We start from the raw sequence: 19,244 nt of genomic DNA, 5'->3' as shown, positions 1-19,244 counted from the left end.
GCAATAACTTAGATGGGTAAGGCCTGCTGGGTAGAGACTGGCAGACTGGAGAATGAATGCCCCCATCTTACGAGAACAGCAGCTACTGAGTTTTAGGAAACTCTTGGCACATGGGAATGCTGGCTCAATGTTGCCTTATTTTATGAACAATTTTAAAAGAAAATTTGAAATTTCAGATTTGTAAATGTAAACTCTATCTGTACAGATAAACTATACATACTATCTTTTATCTTGTCACCTAAATCAAATTGAAACAAAAAATCATCTGGGTCATACTAAGTACATCTACTTGTTGCCATTTTATAACTATTGGGAATCCCAGCATCTTAGCCACAAATTACCTATTTTGGGGGCAAATCCTGGGATTTCCATCTCACTGCTCAGGCTTCCTAAAGCACAGGTTAAGAAAATGGGCTCTAAAGTTCCCATTTGTGATTCTGATAATCTGTTATCACTAGCCCCCTATAAATTCCCTTTAAGGACAGCAAAGGAGCCCAGACTCTTTGCTATTTTGAAACATAATAATAAATGCTAACAATCTGAGCACTTATGACATTCCATGAAACAAAGGAAGTATTGCTGCATTGTCTCATCTTATTTTTATAGGGACTCTATGAGATAGGTACTAAAATTATCATCATCGCATTCCTATCTATGTATGAAGAAACTGAGGCTCAGTATTAGGGGAGGATTTCTCCAAGGTCACAAAATAAGTGGCAGAAATGAGATTGGAACTCTGGAGTCAGACTTTAGAACCCAATTTTTAACCACTCTATTATACTTCTTTTCATTAACATTATATAGGTTTTTAGTTTGTATAGTTGCTTTGAGTGATGATGAGTTTTCCTCCTAAAAAATTTTCAAGAATCTGTATGGACATTTTATACTTTTGTGGAGCATAGGGGCCTTCTTCATCCTCATCCTTTGATACAGGGTTTGAAAAATGTGTGGGATCCTTCTGATCACCAAAGAGGAAAATTTTACTAATGCCTTGCCTGAGACCAGAGACGCTAATTCTCCTTTTCCGTGCCCCTTTTTTTACTGGGTAGTAACTGAAAGTTACAACATATAGTTTAAAGGCCAAAGTTAGGAGTTTTTCCTCCATGTGGACAAGATAATTCTACTTATTCCATGACAACAGCATACAACCCTAAACCCAGCCAGCCTTCTACCAAGTACAAACAATATGGGTGCATCAGTCATCCTTGTTGATAGAAGCGCTTCCAGCCCACACTCATGGACAGACCCATAAATAGCACCATCACCATAAATGAAAGCAGTATGATATGGTTAAGGAATGCAAATAGATTTTAGCTCAGTTGCCAATGCCAAATCACGAGTGGTGGCTGCCAGGAGGAGCATTGTGTTGAGAAGGATTTGGAATCCACATCCAAGCTTTTCAGAAAGACTTCTGTAATTGATTGGTCTTGTCTGCCATGGGCTTGGGATGTGGAACTAGTGGTAAGTGTGCCCTGTACTTGCCATCCTTAGTACAGTCTATTGATATGAAAGAGCTAAGACATCTTAGCTTTGGGCAGCTTGAAGCCTATGCATTTTAATTTGCAGTTCGGTCTTTTTCTTCCTCTTCCATTTTTCTTCTTCCATCTCTGTTTTACCATAGGAGAAATGGCCAAACGCACCTTCTCTACCTTGGAGATGTTCCTGATTTTCCTCCTTGTAATGATGACTGCCATCACAGTGGCTCTTCTCAGCCTCTTGTTTATCACCAGTGGGACCATTGAAAACCACAAAGGCAAGTATCATGGGCTCTCTTGGATGCTATTTTTAGGCCTGTAGGAAATTTCTTGATTACTGGGGACACCAGGGTGACAAACAGTGTCTGCTGATAGTTCAATGTACACTTAAGCAGCCTGGGATGGCCATCTCCCTTTATGTGAATTGCCCTTTCTGGAAGGGTAGCAGTTTTTATCAAGTTTACCTTTGTTCCTAAATAGCCAGTGTACAGGCATCCTGACATGTACGTGTTTGCCATTAGCTTTTCCACTGATCCAAGCACAGCCCAGGATTCTTCAAGGCCCAGTGATGTCAACCTCGAGCCTCTCATCTTTCTTTTTGCCTCCTTGTTGGCATCATCTTTTCCTGGGGGCAAAAGAAGAGTGAAAAACTCACTGAATGTCGATTAGTATGTGAAAAGCTTTAGAGAAAGGGGTCTCCAACTCAAATCCTTACAGGTGCCAATCCAATTCTGTAAATGAGGCGGAGTGAGGAGGTGGACCAGGGTGGAGGCAGGTGCACTTCTGGGGAAGGGGGTCCACAGCCCCCTGGAGTGCCAGCTGCTGTTGTCATGATGTCATGTGGTCTCACGTCTCCAGAGGTTTCAAGAGAAGCTGGAAATTGGGGTTTTTAGACACCTCCTGATTTTTAAAAATGTTGGCAACAAATTTAGTTTTTGCAAACTCCATAGGCTATGTCTGCAGGCAATATTGGCAATGGGTCTTTGTCGGAGCCTCTGCGTCAGCCAGTGTTAGTTTACATACCTGGAAAATGAGTGGAGAGGACAGGTGGGGATTGACTGCTTTGATCAAAGTAAAAGGAAGGCTGGCCTCGGTCCAAATGGAGATGACGATGGTATTTTTTTACCTCAGTTTTCCTTTTGGTGGCCTCGTTTCTTTTCTAGTGTACTCTCTACCATGTTCCCATGCTTTGGAGTTCCTGGAAAACACAGAGGAACAGAGATCCTCTGATCCCACAGTGGGCAGAGCAGGGGCTGGGACTGATAGAAATGAAAGGATCCGTAGAATTTATTTAGTTTTAGCTCTTAAAATTAGAGACTCAGGAGGTTGTGATTCAGGGAGGTTATTAATATTTATAGTAACTATTCTCATAGCAGTAGTTATTGTTTGTTGAATGGTTTCTGTGTGGAGCACTATAGTAAGGCATTTACATAATTTTCTCATCTAATTCTCACAAAAATTCGATACAGGTAGGTGCTAGTCCTGCCTTTTACTTTTGTGCCAGTTTTCATATAGGGAAACCCCGACTCTGAGATTGCAAATAACTTGCCCCTGGCTATGTGGCCAGGTTTGGCTCCTGTTGGCATGACATTTCTAGGCTGGTGACAATGAAGTGATAGCAAAGGTGCCTGCTTCCCTCCTTGCAATATCTGATGGAAAACGTGGGCTTGGGGATGAGAAGACATAGATTCTAACTCCACCTAGAATTTGGTTGAAAGATCATCAGATTCTGAGTTTGAGGATCTGGATTGGATGCCAGATTCGTCACATGCTCGCCATAAATTCGTGGTTGTTGCTTTTCCGAGTTTCAGTTTTCTCATCTGTAAAACTGAGGAGAGCTGATCCCTAAGTTTTTTTGAGCTCCAAAATTCTAGGATCTCGGAAGGAATCAGCTGCAAATCTCTTGCCTAAGTACTTTCTGACCACTAATGCCTTGTGACACTGATATTTGTTGCCTTAGCTACTCCTGGCTATTGTCTGGGCAGTGGAAACAAAGAAACAAACAAATGCATATATAAAATGTCTAACTATATAAAACAAATCGAAGCTATATACGAACCATTGTTCTAAATTTTTAACATATATGAACATATTGTTCAAAACAGCCCTAGGAAGCAAGATATTATTATTATCTCCATTTTATAAATGAGAAAATTGGGGTGAAATAGGTTAAGCAATTTGTTCAGTTAGTAAGTGGTAGGGTCAGGTTTCAAATCCAAGCAGTTTGTTTCTGACATCTCCCTTCTTAATCTCCATGTCATACTGCCTCCCTTCGTATTCGTGTGTGTGTGTGTGTGTGTGTGTGTGAGAGAGAGAGAGAGAGAGGGAGAGAGAGACAGAGAGAGAGAGAAATATACATACATGCATATTGATATGGAATATATGTGCTTACACACAGTTGTATATGAATATATAGATATAAGAATAATTAAAATAAGGTGAAACTACATCAAGTGTACAATGATCTAGGTTGCATTAAAAATAGAAGTCTTTAGAAGGTCAAAGAGGGTCAGAGGCAGGGTAGAGACGGCGGGGGGCGTCCCGGAGATGAGCACTTGGGCTGGATCTAGGTGTGATGGAAATGGACCAACTCTGAAGTGGGGGCTAGAGGTTGGTTGGTGGAGAGGAAAGGCATGAGATGTCTGGATAGAGAGAATGGAAGAAACCGATCACCCAAGATTGGGCTTAGTGGGTTGTGTGCCAGAAACCTGATACCTGTTTAGTTTGGCTGGGACAGAAGAACAGGATGTGAGTGAGTTTGAATAGGAACAGCTTGTCATAAGGCCCTGACTGTTGTTCTGAAACATCTCTAGGCTAAGAAAAAGATCCTGTTTAGGATTATGATTTCAAACAGGTTTCTAACATATTTCTTACTGTATATCTTCTATATAAGAAAATATACAAAGATTTTCCCTTAGGAACCCCATCCTATGTACTGTATTCTGATTAACGCTGACAAATAAGTGGGCTGAAATCTTGTTTCTCAGAAATCTTACTCTGTTTTAGATTCAGGAAGCCATATTTTTCCAACCACTCAGGGCCCCACGGCCACCCAGAGTTCCACAGCCACCCAGGGCCCCGCAGCGACCCAAGGACCCATGGCCACGCATGGCCCCACAGCCACCCAGGGCCCCGCAGCCACCCACGGTCCCACGGCCACCCAGGCTTCCTCAGTGACACGCACTCTGGAGCCGCCTCTGTTTCAGAACTTCAGTGGTTATCACATTGGTGTTGGGCGAGCTGACTGCACAGGACAAGTAGCAGATATCAATTTGGTAAGTAAATGATGGGCTCCTTAAGGAGTCTATGAAACAAGTAATGTTTATTATTTTTGCATACTGTATTCATTCCTGATTATTATATCATCATCATCTTCTTCTAGCGTTTTCACTGACTTTGCTTCTATTTAACGTGATGAATTATCATACTTGAAGGAAACTTTTATTCAACCACAATTCCCTTGTAAAGTCAATTGGCCATTTTTTACAAACAGCAGTGACAGAGCCTGCAAACTTAAATACTACAGAGGCAGGTACCATAAATGACTGAATCAGGCCAGGATGATAAATGTCTAGTGAATCTGCAATTTACGTGGCGTGGGGGAGGGGTGGGGGCAGTAGGAAATGTTGGTAAAAAAATTAAAAAGTAAAAGTAAAGTGTATGGCTCTACCTGATTCTGCCCTGTCTTGAAGTTTTTTCAAGAGAAGTGAGAAAATCTCTGGACTGAACATTAGAAGATTTAAATCTCTCGTTTCAAAAATATAGGGCAACTCTAGTTAAAACTGGAAACCTTGTATGTACCAACACTGTGTAGGCCAAATAAAACACATCTACGTGTCAGGTGTGGCCTACTGACCGCTAGCGCAACTTCTTGGCTATGACGATGGAAATATCCATTTGTGTGACACTTCCCTAGGAAACCAGAGCATGAAGTTGTCTGATGGAATTCGCTCCATCCTGCCAAATAATCTTTAGATGCTAGGAATTATTTCCAGCTGCTTGTTCAGTGACCCTGAATGGACACTCCCAAGAGGGGTAGTGCAAACAATAGAGGGGCCATTCTCAATACCTGGGTGTCGTTTTTGTGGGAGGGTTTTATGACATAGCGAGCAAAGAGGCTTGGGGTAAGCGTAGTGGTCTGACTTGGCTTAGGGAGTGATACTACAGTAAAAGCCAGGGCGAGGTACCCTCAGTAGACATTTCTTAATTAGAAAGACACCGTTTTCTTCAGAAAACAAAACCACACACTAAACAACCAACCTGAGAAGGTCTTCAATTTTTAGAACGTTCCTGGGCAATGTGGGGTGGAGGTAGGGGAAATATTTTCTTCTCTAGTACCTTAGGCCAGGAGAAAGGATTTCATTCCCCAAAATAGAAAGGTCCTGAAAGGTCTCTGGTGTAGTAATGATGGGGTTCCAGAGCCTCACCAGCCCCTTCCTTGCCCATGGGCCAGGGAATATCTTCTGCCAATGATCGAGCGATACTTTGCCTTTGCATTTTTCTACACAGAAGATTAAAGCCTCTTTTATGCTTTTGGCTTTCTTCTTCTTTTTTATAATTCTTGAAAACACATATATTATCTCATTCAGAGCCATAGTGTCGTATGGATTTTCTTTTCTTTGTCTTTCTGAAGAAATCTATTCTTTTTTAAAATTATTATTATTATTTTATTTCAGCATATTATGAGGATACAAATGTTTAGGTTACATATATGGCCTTTGCACTACCCAAGTCAGAGCTACAAGCGTGCCCATCCCTGAGACAGTGCACACCACACCCATTAGGTGTGCATATACACATCCCCTTATTCCCCCCACCATCTGCCCGACACCCGATGAATGTTACTACTATATGTGCACATAAGTGTTGAACAATTAATACTAATTTGATGGTGAGTACATGTGGTGCTTGTTTTTCCATTCTTGTGATACTTCACTTAGTAGAATGGGCTCCTGCTCTATCCAGGATAATACAAGAGATGCTATATCACCATTGTTTTTTGTGGCTGAGTGGAACTCCATGGTATACATAGACCACATTTTATTAATCTGCTCATGTATTGATGGGCACTTGGGTTGTTGCCACATCTTTGCAATTGTGAATTGTGCTGCTATAAACATTCTAGTGCAGATGTCTTTTATATAGGATGTCTTTTTTATTGAATGTCTTTTTTTCCTTTGGGTAGATGCCCAGTAATGGGGTTGCTGGATCAAATGGTAGTTCTACTTTTGGCTCTTTGAGGTATCTCCATATTACTTTCCATAGAGGATGTACTTGTTTGCAGTTCCACCAGCAGTGTATGAGTGTTCCTATCTTTCCACATCCATGCCAACATTTATTGTTTTGGGACTTTTTGATAAAGACCATTCTCACTGGAGTTAAGTGATATCTCACTGTGGTTTTGATTTGCATTTCCTTGATGATTAGAGATGTTGAGCATTTTTTCATATGTTTGTTGACCATCAGTCTATCTTCTTTTGAAAAGTTTCTGTTCTTGTCCTTTGCCCACTTTTTAATGGGGTTGTTCAAAGCAGTCTATACTTATGGGTTTGTGTCTGGTTCCTGGGAGCAGGGAAGTGAGACAGAATGGCTCTGATTCTCTCTTCCTCTTTAGATGGGCTATAGCAAAAATGGCCAAAATGCCCGGGGCATCCTCACGAGGCTATACAGTCGTGCTTTCATCATGGCAGAACCTGATGGGTCCAATCGAGTACTGTTTGTCAGCATCGACATAGGCATGGTATCCCAAAGGCTCAGGCTGGAGGTAAGTGATTGAGGGGAGAAAGAAATGACATGGTCTAAAGGAAAGTCTGTGGGTGAATGTGACAGAAACTAAGCCCTCCTGATTTCTCATCCAGTGGGTTCCTACTACCTTGAGCATTATAAGTTCATGACACATTGGCAGACAATCTTACAAGAATGATCCTTATTATTTCAGTCTAAGTTATCTTGGTCCAAACTTGCTTTCAGTTATGCTGATGGCTCATCCTCATTATTAATGCTAATGTTTTTTTGAAAGCTTATTATATTCCAGGTGACTTACAATATATTCTCTCATTTAATCCTCCTTGTTAGAAGTTGGAGAGAGTCAATTAACCACTAACCCCTCTGTCAAGTTCTCAGACAATTGAGAATAGATTCAAGGAATCAGATGAGAATTAAAATGCAACACTGACATGAGGCTGACCATGAATTGGTAATTGCAGAAGCTGGGTGTTAGGCACATGGGGGTTCATTATATTATCCTGATTGTTTTTGTACGGATTTAAAAATTTCTGCAACAAAAATTTAAAAAGACTATAACATCAGCTCTCTGAATAAACTGTATTGTAAAAAATGGTAGGCTTTTCTATGATTTTCCCCAAATTTAGATCTTGTTACTCACCTATGGAGACAGTTGAACTTAGCAGAAAGATGTATGGAAGGTCCTGGGCTGCCTGAGGCCTTAATAGGAAGAGAAAGAGAAAGAGAGGGAGGGGGAAAGGGAGCGGGAATGGGAGGGGGAGAGAGGAAGAGAGAGATGAAGAAGAGGAAGAGGAGGAGGAGGACAGAAAAATAGAGAGATAGACACAGATTTCCAGTTCTCTCTCTCTCTAAGCCAATTTCTAAGCCCTGACCCAGTTATATTTTCTGCGTGGGTTAAGGTCACAAAGGCAGAATGTGCTCTGTTAATGTCTACTCACATATTCTCCAATGTGAGAAGGAGGAGAGGCTGGAGCAGTGATCGGAACAATGACCGTAAGTGTCAATCATGCAATGTCAAGTTTTGTCAGTCTCATCTATTAAATGCTGTGCTCCTCCTGCTGTGTGAAGGAGCCAGTGAGAGGGGTGACAGGGTGGCCCAAAGACAGCACTCCAACATCTCTTCCTCTTGGGGAGTGGAGTGGAATGGAAGGAAGCCTCTCTCATCTCTGGAGACATGAGGAGCAGGAGATTAAGTGTCTTTCCCACTCCTGCAATTACAATTACAACAAAACTAGGAGATGGCTCTGTTATCCACATTTGATGGATAGGAAACTGAATCTTAGAGAAGGTAGGTAACTTTCCAACATTCTCATAGTTAGCAAATGGTAGAGCTGCATTCTGGACTCACATATGCCGAATCCCAGAGCCCACATTCTTAAAAGTGACATTATTCTGTTCTTAGAGGGAAAAATGCATTGACCACCTGCTTTTCGTAAGGTACTTTTCTAGTCACTTCAGGGGACACATAGCTAAGTGAGTCACAATCCATGTCTCCTATGAGGTCATTATCTAGTCGGTGGATAGAAGAAAGGCCTAGAACAGAAATGTACAGACAGCTGTCATTCATTGGAGTAAAGTACAATGGTGTATTAATGATCTATTACTGTGTATGAAATTACCCCCAAATATAGTGGCCTAAAATAACAAGCCCTTAGTATCTCACATGGTCTGTAGGTCGGGAATTCAGGACTGGCTTGGCTAGGTGGCTTAGGTTGTCTTGCAGCTAGGACGCAAGCTGTCATCTGACAGCTTGACTTGACTGGAAGATCAACTTCCAAGATGATTCATGCAACGTGGCTGTTGGCAGAAGGCCTCAGTTCCTCCCTCTTCCTATTCTCATGACATAGCAGCTAGATTCCCTCAGAGTAAGTGGCCCAAGACAATGAGCAAGGAGGAAATCACAGTGCCTTATGACCCAGGTTCCAAAGTTACACACCATTACTTTCTCCCTGTTCTATTCATTAAGCACGTCACTGAGTCCAGCTCACATTCAAGGGTGGCTGTATAAGCTTTACCTCTTGAAGGGAGCAGTATTGGAGAATTTGTGGGCATATAGTCTTTTAAGACCATTATAAGGGGATTCAGGAAGTGGAAATTAGGAAAACATTTTCATAGAGGAAATGACACCTGAGTGAGCAGAATTTGGATGGTTAAAATGGGGAGGGAGAGAGATCAGATGGAGGGGACAGCATGAACCCAGAGAAGCGCAAGGGAGGGATGTAGACTCTTTTTTTGAGGGAACAGAGGATTCTATTTGGACATAGAGAGGCACAGCTGGAGATGTACCTGGAAGGTGTGTTTGTCATAATTGTTTTTTAATTCTGTGAGTGATGTGAAGTCTTAGAAAACTTTTGAGTGGCAGAGTGATGTAAACATAGTTGTTTTTTAGGATGATTAATCAGACAGTGATGTTTGATATAGATTGGAATAGAGGGCAACTAGGGGCGAGGACACGTTAGCAGATTCTTTAAATTGATATTGAGGCTTTATTGGTGAGGGTCAGTCAAGAAAGCAATAATCCTACTAGGTATTTCAAACAGAGGGGATTTCATACAGGAGAGTTTTACAAGGTTTTGGAAGGCTGGAAGAACAAGACAGGGAAGCTAAGGTTGCCAGAAGTTTTTTTTATTTTGCCTGACAATTTCCCCTATATGATGTGAGGCTGGCACAAAGGTCTTAATGGGATGGCAGTGAAGCTACATGGGGGTAGGAAATTAGAAGCTAATGAGATTTGGAGATGAATATACATAAAAGCTAACACTTACATGGGACTCATGATGTGCCAGGCACTGTTCCAAGTGCCTTATACATATTAATATTAACTTATTTAATCCTCCAAGCAACTCTATGAGGAAAGCACCATTATCTTGTCATTTGGGAGCTTGGGAAACCAAGTTTCAGAGGACCAAGTCACTTATCCAAGGTTGCACAACTAGGAACTGTCAGAGCTGGGATTCAAATGTAAGTATCTTAGTGCCAGAGTCCATGTTAATTATTACTGTGCTATACTGCTTTTCTGAGGAATCAGGGATGGCTCTGATTAGGACCCTACCATTGAAAGGTCATTAGCAGAAATAGAAGAGTCAAAAGGTAGACTTTGGGGGTGGAGTGGAGACGGGAGAGGAGTTTAATGTGTTGGTTTGTAGATGCTATTAAGGCTGTAGTGGGCACCATTTAACTGTCTCTTCCTAGTTTCACTTCCCCATGCAATCGGAGGCCCAGTGGGAAAGACTTGGAATGAACCCACTTAGTTATCCCAAGTTCACCCAAGGGAAGGAGGGAAAAATAAATGCAGCTAAATAAGTGCCATTAAGCTTATTTATAACACCTGGTTTTACGTAGGTTCTCAGACTCAGCTTTAAGATTGATGAAATTCCAGCATCTAATGAAGATTAGGGAAGATCTCTGTGCAGTGAAGCAGGGCAGGAAAACAGAATGACTTTGTAACTCTTTCTGTGTCATGCTCCCAGGAGTGTCAGCCACAGGAAATGGAATGGAAACAGAAGACAAAGAAGTGAGCTATAGATATTAATGTAACTGCTTTGTTCTGTCTTAAAATACCCCTCCTTCCATGAAGTGGTAAACATGCTATTTATAATGCCTATTTGCAGGCATTGTTGTATGATTGGGGTTTTAATTTCTTTTTCTTTTCTTTCTCCTAGAAGTCTCATGTGTCTGGTTTCCTATCAGAGATTGTGATTTAAAATAAAATTTATACGTGCTGTTTATAGTCTTTTTATTGTTTAAAAAATTCAAGACTCATAATTACTGTCGTTTTAAGAACTTGATTATTGAATAGACACAAAGAAATGCATTTAAATCTAAAATCCTCATGTTGTAGTTCTTTAGGAATAAAATCGGGGGGTGGTTAGGGGAGCTTTAAAGTTGATTTGCAGTTCTTTTTCTCCACTACCTTTCTATCTTAGTTGCAGAATTGTAAGAAAATCAGCTTTTGACTTTAGTTCAGCTTTCGTGGAATCAGCTTTCACTGATCATTTCCCCTTCTCTTTATAGACATTTCTCCTTCATAAGTGTGGTAGTTACTGTGTGGAAGAAGATGTGAAAGTGATGAGGCTTTGGGGGCTGGAGTTAGGATCACACAGACACAGAAGGATGTTAGTCTGGTTATATCATATTCTCTTTCCATATTCTCCTTGTATCACAGGATTGTTTATGTGGCATGGTAACCTAACAGTCAGTCTTTGGGTCATGGAGAGAGTAATAAGGCAGGATGGTTTGCAAAACCTTCTTCCTGCTTCAATGACCAAATGACTAGAATGAGGGTGGTGTAGCTCTTCAGCTAAAATAAAAGAGGTTGAATGGTCATCTTTATGTATGTTCAGTCGTAGCACATAAGCTCCTCTTCCCCTATGTCCTGGTGGTGTGCTGGAACTGGCTTGTGCCAGCTCATGAGAGCCAATTGTTAAATATTCAGGAATATTGCCAACTGGCTGTTAAGCTTTTGGTAGCTTGAAATTGAACATGGGGTAAGTATTTACACCACAGAAATTGGCAAACAATACAAATGAGGGCTTTTTTTTTTCCTTCAGAGAGACAGTTGATCAGACTGTTTATGTCATATCCAAGGTGAACATTGCTAATGATTGCTTTGGGTTTGGCATTTTTGCTGGATCATTTTAATGATCTTTCACAAACAAGCCACAATAATACCAAACTTCAGGTTGCATCTAATTAAAACATAATCCGAAACAGGTACTCAGCAATATCATTAATTTTCTCTCTGCTATGTTCTTTCTGTGTGTGCACTATACAAAGACACTAGCCATGAATTTGGATATTCACTGATTGACTAATTCAATGAACATTTACTGCTGTAGGACAAATCATCCCAAAACTTAGTGGCTTAAAGTAACAATAATCATGTATTGCTGCTCATGTTTTCTGTGGGTCAGGAATCTCAGAGTGGCTGGGTTTTGCAATTCTGACTTGTTTTAGAACAGGAGCCATACATCATCATTTCTGTGTCATGACATGGCACTCAGATGTTGGGTGGGGCTGCAGTTGTCTGAAGGCTCGACTGAGGCTGGAGAATCTACTGCTTAGGTTGCTCACCCATGTGGCTAGCAAGTTAGTGCTGACAAGATGGTTCTTGTCCACATACGCCTCTCCACAGGATTCCTAGGGTGTCCTTCCATCATAGTGGATGGCTTTCTCTAGACCAATACGTGTCAGAGTCTATTTCAGGGACTATTGAATTCTTCATCTTGGGAAGTGAGGCGACAGAGTTAGCTAAGAGGCCTTTGCATTGTCTTTTCACTGTGTCTGGGATGCTTTTCCCTCAGATATTGTACAACCAGCTTGCTTTCTTCATTTAAGCCTCTGCTGAAAGAGAGCCCCTCTTCAAAAAACTCTTGACGCACTAACACCCATCACTCTCTTTTTCCTTACCCAGAAATGTTTTTCTTCATAGCATTTACTGCTATATGATTTAATATTACATATTTGTTTATTTATTATCTTTCTCCTTCCTTAGCATACAAACATCTTCATAAGATGTTTGTAAGAACTTCATATACTCCTTGTACTTAGAACATGTCTGAATATTAATACAATGGGTGAATAATGAACAAGTAAGGGTACTGGTTCTATAGTTTGAGAGACTTGGATCCGGAGTCTGGCTCTGCTACTTATTAGATTAATGGGCAAATTATTTAACTTCTGTACAGTTCAGTATTCTAAGCTGAAAAATGGAGTCAATAATACCTATCTCTTGATGTTGTCATAAAGACTTTTAAATGACATAATGTATATAACATGCCTAGTGTTGTGCTTGCATGTAGCAAGAATCTGTAAAATGTTAGCTATTGCTATTATTATTTTGTTGTTGTTATCATGATCATATATTCCAATATAGAGTGAAAGGCCACTGGAAAATGATGTCATTGGTACGGATCAGTGATTAAACTTATCAGAGCCTGTTCTCTTGCTGAGCTCCTATGTTATCCCTTATCTTAGTTCAATTTTTTTTCTGAAGGTCCTGAACAGACTACAGAGTAAATATGGCTCCCTGTACAGAAGAGACAACGTCATCCTGAGTGGCACTCACACACACTCAGGTCCAGCGGGTTATTTCCAGTATACTGTCTTTGTCATTGCCAGTGAAGGATTTAGCAATCGAACTTTTGAGTACATGGTCACTGGTATCATGAAGGTAGGCAAAAAGCCCCAGAGGCAGCTGTTTGTTCCCATGGCTTACGGGGGTTTTGGGAGAGGTTTGTGTGCTATGGAGGGTGCCTATAGGATTTGGGCCTGAGCACAGTCATAGCACTTTCCTTTCTTTCTCCTCTCTGACTCTCCTTGAGCTTCTGGTCCTGACTACGGGCTGTGAGGCCTGAGGTACTGACTGATTGTAAGAGGAGGATTCTGTTGCAGTAAGCCCTGTAGAGTCATCTAAAGAGACAGAAAGCATTTTGCTTTGGGGTTCCTTATCAACTACAGGGCTCCTCATGGTCTGTTCTCTGCACGAAGTCACACAAAAAGGAACCCATCAAGGGGGCAAATGTAATTACAAATAATTCTAATTTTTTCTTTTTTATATGTCCTGAAGAGCAAAGAGAATCTACTTTATAAACATACATCCTCGTTTCTCAAGTCCTCTATAGCAGCTCCAGACCTCCATGGAGCGCCTAGCAAATACCCTCCAACTTCTCTCCCCTTCCTGGTATGGGTAGCTTGCAGTCTCCTCCCCACTGTCTTCCAGATAACTATTTTTTTGCACAGGATCCTGGCTAATATTTTTCTTCATTTTGTTGTCTTCCAGGTTTATTCTTTCTCTATTTTTTCTCACAAAGTCACCCCCAAAATGCAGGGATCTAGCTGGCGAAGGCAAATTTCTTTACAACAGAATTTTTTTAAACTGTGGCTTGCAATGTATTCATGGCTTATAAAATCAATTTCATGGGTCACAAGAAGTATTAAATAAAAAAAAGAGCTCCAATAAAATCAATTGTAAACTATCATAGTGCACAACACTTAGTAAGGGTATAGTTTGCTTGTGAACTTTTGTTTTAGAATGCATATGTTGATATGTGTTATGACATGACGAAAACTATTATCTCTTACTATGGCTCTTAGTAAAAATGGTTTGAAAAACTCTTCCTTAGAGGGTGGTGGGATGGAGAGGGGAGGGAGGTGGGAACACTCACGTGTTAACCAATCATGTTCTCGTGTGGTGGCAAAAGTCAAGTCTCCCATTTTGATCATCGGAAATGGCAACTTCTGCCTGACATCGCAGTTGTGAGAGGCAAGGAGGCTCGTTGTGAGCGCAGGCATCATTCGGTGCATCTGTAGAACACAGTGTTTCCTCCATCTCACCCTTGAGAGCCGTTTCTCTTGACCTCCTGAATGGCACCAGCCATGTGGTTTTCCAGCTTTTGTCCCATTGTGTCCACAAAAGAAGTTGTCCACAGGGCTCTTCTGTTTATATTGACTAAGCCATTATCCCCACCAGGACTTCTAAGCTTGTGACTCTTTTATCTTTTTTTTTTTTTTTTTTTTAACCTTCAGAGCATTGAGACAGCACACACAAATATGAAACCAGGAAAAATCTTCATCAATAAAGGAAATGTGGATGGTGTGCAGATCAACCGAAGCCCTTATTCTTACCTTCAGAATCCTCAATCAGAGAGAGCAAGGTGAGAAGGAATCCTTGTGTTTCCTTTAGGGAACAGCAACAAAATCTAAGTACAGGATTGTTACTTGATGAATATGGGGAGATCCTAGGAGAGTATTAAGGCTAAAATATTTTAAAAACATGCTTCTAACCTCTGATTCGGGGAAGTGGGGGAGTAAGGGCAATATATGTAACCTAAACTTTTGTACCCCCATAATATGCTGAAATAAAAAAAAAAAAAAACATGCTTCTAACCTAAGACAAGTAGAAACAAAAAGTGAATGTAGAAGTGAACACTGTATCTTTCCAGTTTGTTGGGTATGGGAGCCCATGTAGATATCTGGAGGACCCTGGGCTTTGACGTCAGACACAACTGTGCTCTCATCTTCACTTTATCACTTCCTAGTTATGTGACCTTTAGTGACTTACTTATCTTAATTTATTGGCTCTCAGCTTTTTTATTGGTAAAATGGAGATAAAAATATGCATAACACATTTTTTTGAATTTCATGAATAGCTCTTTTATGTGTTATGCAGAAGAAATCATCTTAGTCCAGGAGAGTATGGCAAAACAGAAGAAATAAAAGAATAAATAACAGATGGAAGAGTAAGAAATAAAACCCACATAATGGAACAACTAAGGGACATGATTATTTTATCTTCTTTTTTTTAAAATCTTTTTTTAAGTCACTAACTAGGTTTGTGACAGAAGTACTTGGTTACTATGGCAGGATAAAATAATATCTCAGTGGCCACTTGACATTTTACATTTGGTTGCATATTTTTCAATAGCTTTCAAGGGAGTTGATTTTTAGAAAATATAATCTGTTTTACTTTGAAAAGACATAAAAGAACACTGAAGTTGTAGGTCTTGAATATTTTTGATTTTGCATATTCCCTGCTCTTTTTAAGAAATTCCATTAAAATTTGATATGAGTAGAAACTTCAAAGACAAATCCTTTTTATAAGAAATATATATTATATAATATTATATATATCTTACATAAAAGTATATATTTTAGCACCAGTTAGTTGACTTAGTACCCCAAACTTTGATCTCAAGTTTAGATCATCTCCTCAGCTTAGGAGTGAGGTTCTGGGTGCAGTTCCAGGACTACTGCTTGTCAGGGCACTTCACTAACTGAGAGGTGTTTCTGTTTTGGTGTTAGCTTCTGCTCTTTGTCATACTTGAGGGTCAGACTCTAATATAGAACTAAGTTTCTTTGTTTTGCTGACTAGGTATTCTTCAAATACAGACAAGGAAATGGTAGTCTTGAAAATGGTAGATTTGAATGGAGACGACTTGGGCCTTATCAGGTACTCTATTTCCTTTTTTTGTTAAAAAAAGAATTTTGTCTGGGTAGCTTTTCTTAAATAAAGGAGGAAAAAAGAGCCTAGAGTAGTGTCAACAGATGCTGAGAATAAGTTGTGTGGTTTAGAGTCCAGACTCTGGAGTCGAATACAACTGGAATGCAGGCATGGAGCGCTGGGCACAGCTCTCAGCCTGTCAGGGCTTAGTTCTTTACCTGTAAATCAGGTTACAGATGTATAACATAAGTGCAGAGCTCAGCACAGCATCTGGCATATGATATAAAACTCAGTAAACGTTAGCACTCATCACTTTATCAAGCTCTCGTATGTAGGTAGCACTTCTATGGTGGCGGACAGTTATTTCCTGGTACAATGAGAAAACAGTCTGACCAACCAGGTAAGTAATGATGCATTTGAGATTATTTACCTGTGTTTTCCTAAAAGGATTAGGTCCAATGTGCAGGACAATGCCAATTAGGGGTAAAAGTGGACTGAGACCACCTAAAGGAAGAGGATGAGGCAAAATTACATCTTGGCACAGATTTTAGCACCATTAACTGGCAGTGACAGATATAGGAAAACATAGATTTTGTTTTATTTGAAAAAAAGGCATTTGCATTCATATGTGATTTTGGTCACTGTAATTGGAGTGACTCAGGAATTGACTGGGTGGCTAACATAGTGCCAGGCAGCTTGACCTGTGGACTTACAGGTGATACAGAGATGCCCTAAGGGATTGTAGGATAGCGCTTGGGTGCTAGCGTCAAATAGCTTGGGTTCACGCTGAGCTCTAGCCCTTGTTAGCTATGTGACTTTGGAGAGGTTATGTGACTACTCCATTTCTCTGTTTTCCCATCCCTAAACATTTTTGAGCATACTGTGGGATAAACTGAGCTTTTAAAATGTTGATAATAAGTGTGATAAAAGTGATGAAGTGTCTGCCAAGTGGAATTATGAAATATCTAAGTGAAAGATTCTATGTGGATAAAATTAACAGTAAATTGAAAGTAACAAAGTAGTAAAGAAAAACGTTAAGACACTATGATTCACAGTTCACACACCAGGGTTGGTCCTGAAACTAGATGGAGAACAACATGGTGATATAGTAGTTCAGGTTTTGGAGTGAGGTTGACTTGGGTTCAAATCTCAGCCCTGCTTGCCACTTACTAACCCTGTGGCCTGGGGACAGTAATTTATCTACTTAGACTTCAATTATCCTATTTGAAAATGGAAATAATAACTCCTCATAGGGTTGTTTGAGGATTAAATGAGATAATGCATGCGGAGCTCTAGGTCTGTGCCTGGCCAGAAAAAGAGTTTATTCATTTTAGCTAAAAGGTAAGGAATAGAATAAGATTCTACCTCTGCTAAATAACTTCATTACTGGCATGCCAGAGTGCTTGAAATTCTTAGCACTGGAGTTCCTCTTCTGGGTTTGAAGCAGGGTCACTGAAAACTCCTTGATAAAATTTGCTATTTGGGCTGATATAATAGGACTCATTCTTCCATTACAATAAATTCATCTATTGATTAGTTGCCGTCTAGCATTTAACTCAACATGCTTTCTAAATGTCAGGCATGCAACTGTGTGCTTGGGGTACGGTATGCTGAATAAGGCATGGTTTTTATCTTCAGGAGTCTCATAGGCTAGCGAGGTGGTTGGGATAGGAAATAGAGACAGACAGGTAACCATGACATAAATGAAATGACCAACAGTGCTATCAGGTGGGAGTGAAGAAGTGCTGTGGGAGTTTGGAGGAGGTAGCCCTGGGTTCTTTTTGAGAGCATTGTGGAAAGCTTCCAAGAGAAAATTCCATTTGAGCTGGACCTTGAAGGAGTCATGAAAAACAGTGAGTTGTGAGGTCAGAGTGTGAGCCAGGTCAGGGAGTGCGTGAGAGGTGACCTGGAAAGTTAAGCCAGCTCTGGATTGTGGAGCACGCTAGTGGGAAATTCGATTAGTCAGGATAAGAGCTTACATCTCTTGACTAGTTAGATTGAGAATCTCAAATTTGGTGGGAGGAGAAGGTGGCTGTTCCTTTATAGTTTTTATTTCACTTTTGACTAAATGACTGAGGCCATTCACGATTCCGTTTTATTAGTTTCTGAGTCATTTAACGATGGGAACAGAAAACTCAAAAATATGATTTTTCTGACCAGATGTTCTTTGCTTCTTTACATATAATTATATTGCATATCTGGAAGTTCCAGGGTCAACTCTCAAGGTTATAGCAAAGCTTTTCCATCTGCTGTGCTTAACACCCTGTAATAACTTTCCATTGTTTCCATAGCTGCCATATGTTATCTTTGATGTAATTGCTCCTGCAATTGCCTCTTGTTGCATAGTGTAATTGCTCTTTGAATACATTAAAAATGATCTAAAACATAAAGTCAAATCTGGGCTGCTAAGTAACTCAGCCACCATATGTAGGTGCCTGCTGTTAGACAGAATCCCAAGGTGTGAGGAGTTTGGAAGCAGAGAAACTCAGAATTGCAGAGCTTGGAGATCATCTAGTTCAACCTTGAGCTGGGGAACAGAGGCCTAGAAAGGTGATGTGATCTGCCCAGTGCCACAGCTAAGACTATCATTTTCACAATGAAAACCATTTTGGAGTTCATAATTCATTCCTTCCTTTCGTTTTTGTTTTCCTTTCTTCATTCAACAATTCTGCACTATGCACCTACTCTTACCATGCAATACTTCCCAGCCCTTGGAACGATGAGTTCTCTAGCCTTGAAATCAGCAATCAAATACCTTTGAGTCCAATACGTATGTTTGTGCTCCTTGAACAAACCCCTTAAACTCTTGAGACTCAGTTTCCACATTTCTCAAATGTGGATATAAGATCTTATCTCCACACAGATCTTATTATTCACTCATTCATTTCTTAAATGTCTGTGGAATGTATGTGTCATGAACTAAGCTGGTATTAGGGATACACTGGTGAGCAAAAATAGACGAAGTTGCTGCCCTTATGGGACTTACAGTCTATTGATGGGAATGGAAGACATTCAGATGGAAAACTGTATTAATAATTGGGTTAAATGCAAAGATTTATTTAATTATATAATTGAATTATATT

The 19,244-nt window shown here is 40.3% G+C and overlaps 1 protein-coding gene across 4 annotated transcripts in view; it reads left to right on the top strand.

The window, feature by feature from the left end:
* ASAH2 (N-acylsphingosine amidohydrolase 2) overlaps positions 1-19,244 on the top strand; it is an 82,871-nt gene that overhangs the window by 18,454 nt on the left and 45,173 nt on the right. For all 4 annotated transcript variants that reach the window (XM_069459785.1, XM_069459781.1, XM_069459784.1 and 1 more), the window contains 6 exons: positions 1,622-1,753; positions 4,482-4,750; positions 7,090-7,239; positions 13,216-13,392; positions 14,748-14,875; positions 16,093-16,170. In XM_069459785.1, the coding sequence (XP_069315886.1) occupies positions 1,627-1,753; positions 4,482-4,750; positions 7,090-7,239; positions 13,216-13,392; positions 14,748-14,875; positions 16,093-16,170 (929 nt within the window). In that variant the 5' untranslated portion in view covers positions 1,622-1,626. The remainder of the gene's footprint in view (positions 1-1,621; positions 1,754-4,481; positions 4,751-7,089; positions 7,240-13,215; positions 13,393-14,747; positions 14,876-16,092; positions 16,171-19,244) is intronic.

The sequence above is a fragment of the Eulemur rufifrons genome, chromosome 28 (genome assembly GCF_041146395.1).
Source record: "Eulemur rufifrons isolate Redbay chromosome 28, OSU_ERuf_1, whole genome shotgun sequence".
Lineage (NCBI taxonomy): Eukaryota > Metazoa > Chordata > Mammalia > Primates > Lemuridae > Eulemur > Eulemur rufifrons.
Note: the sequence above shows the minus strand (reverse complement) of the source record. Positions and strands in the feature narration are given on the sequence as shown.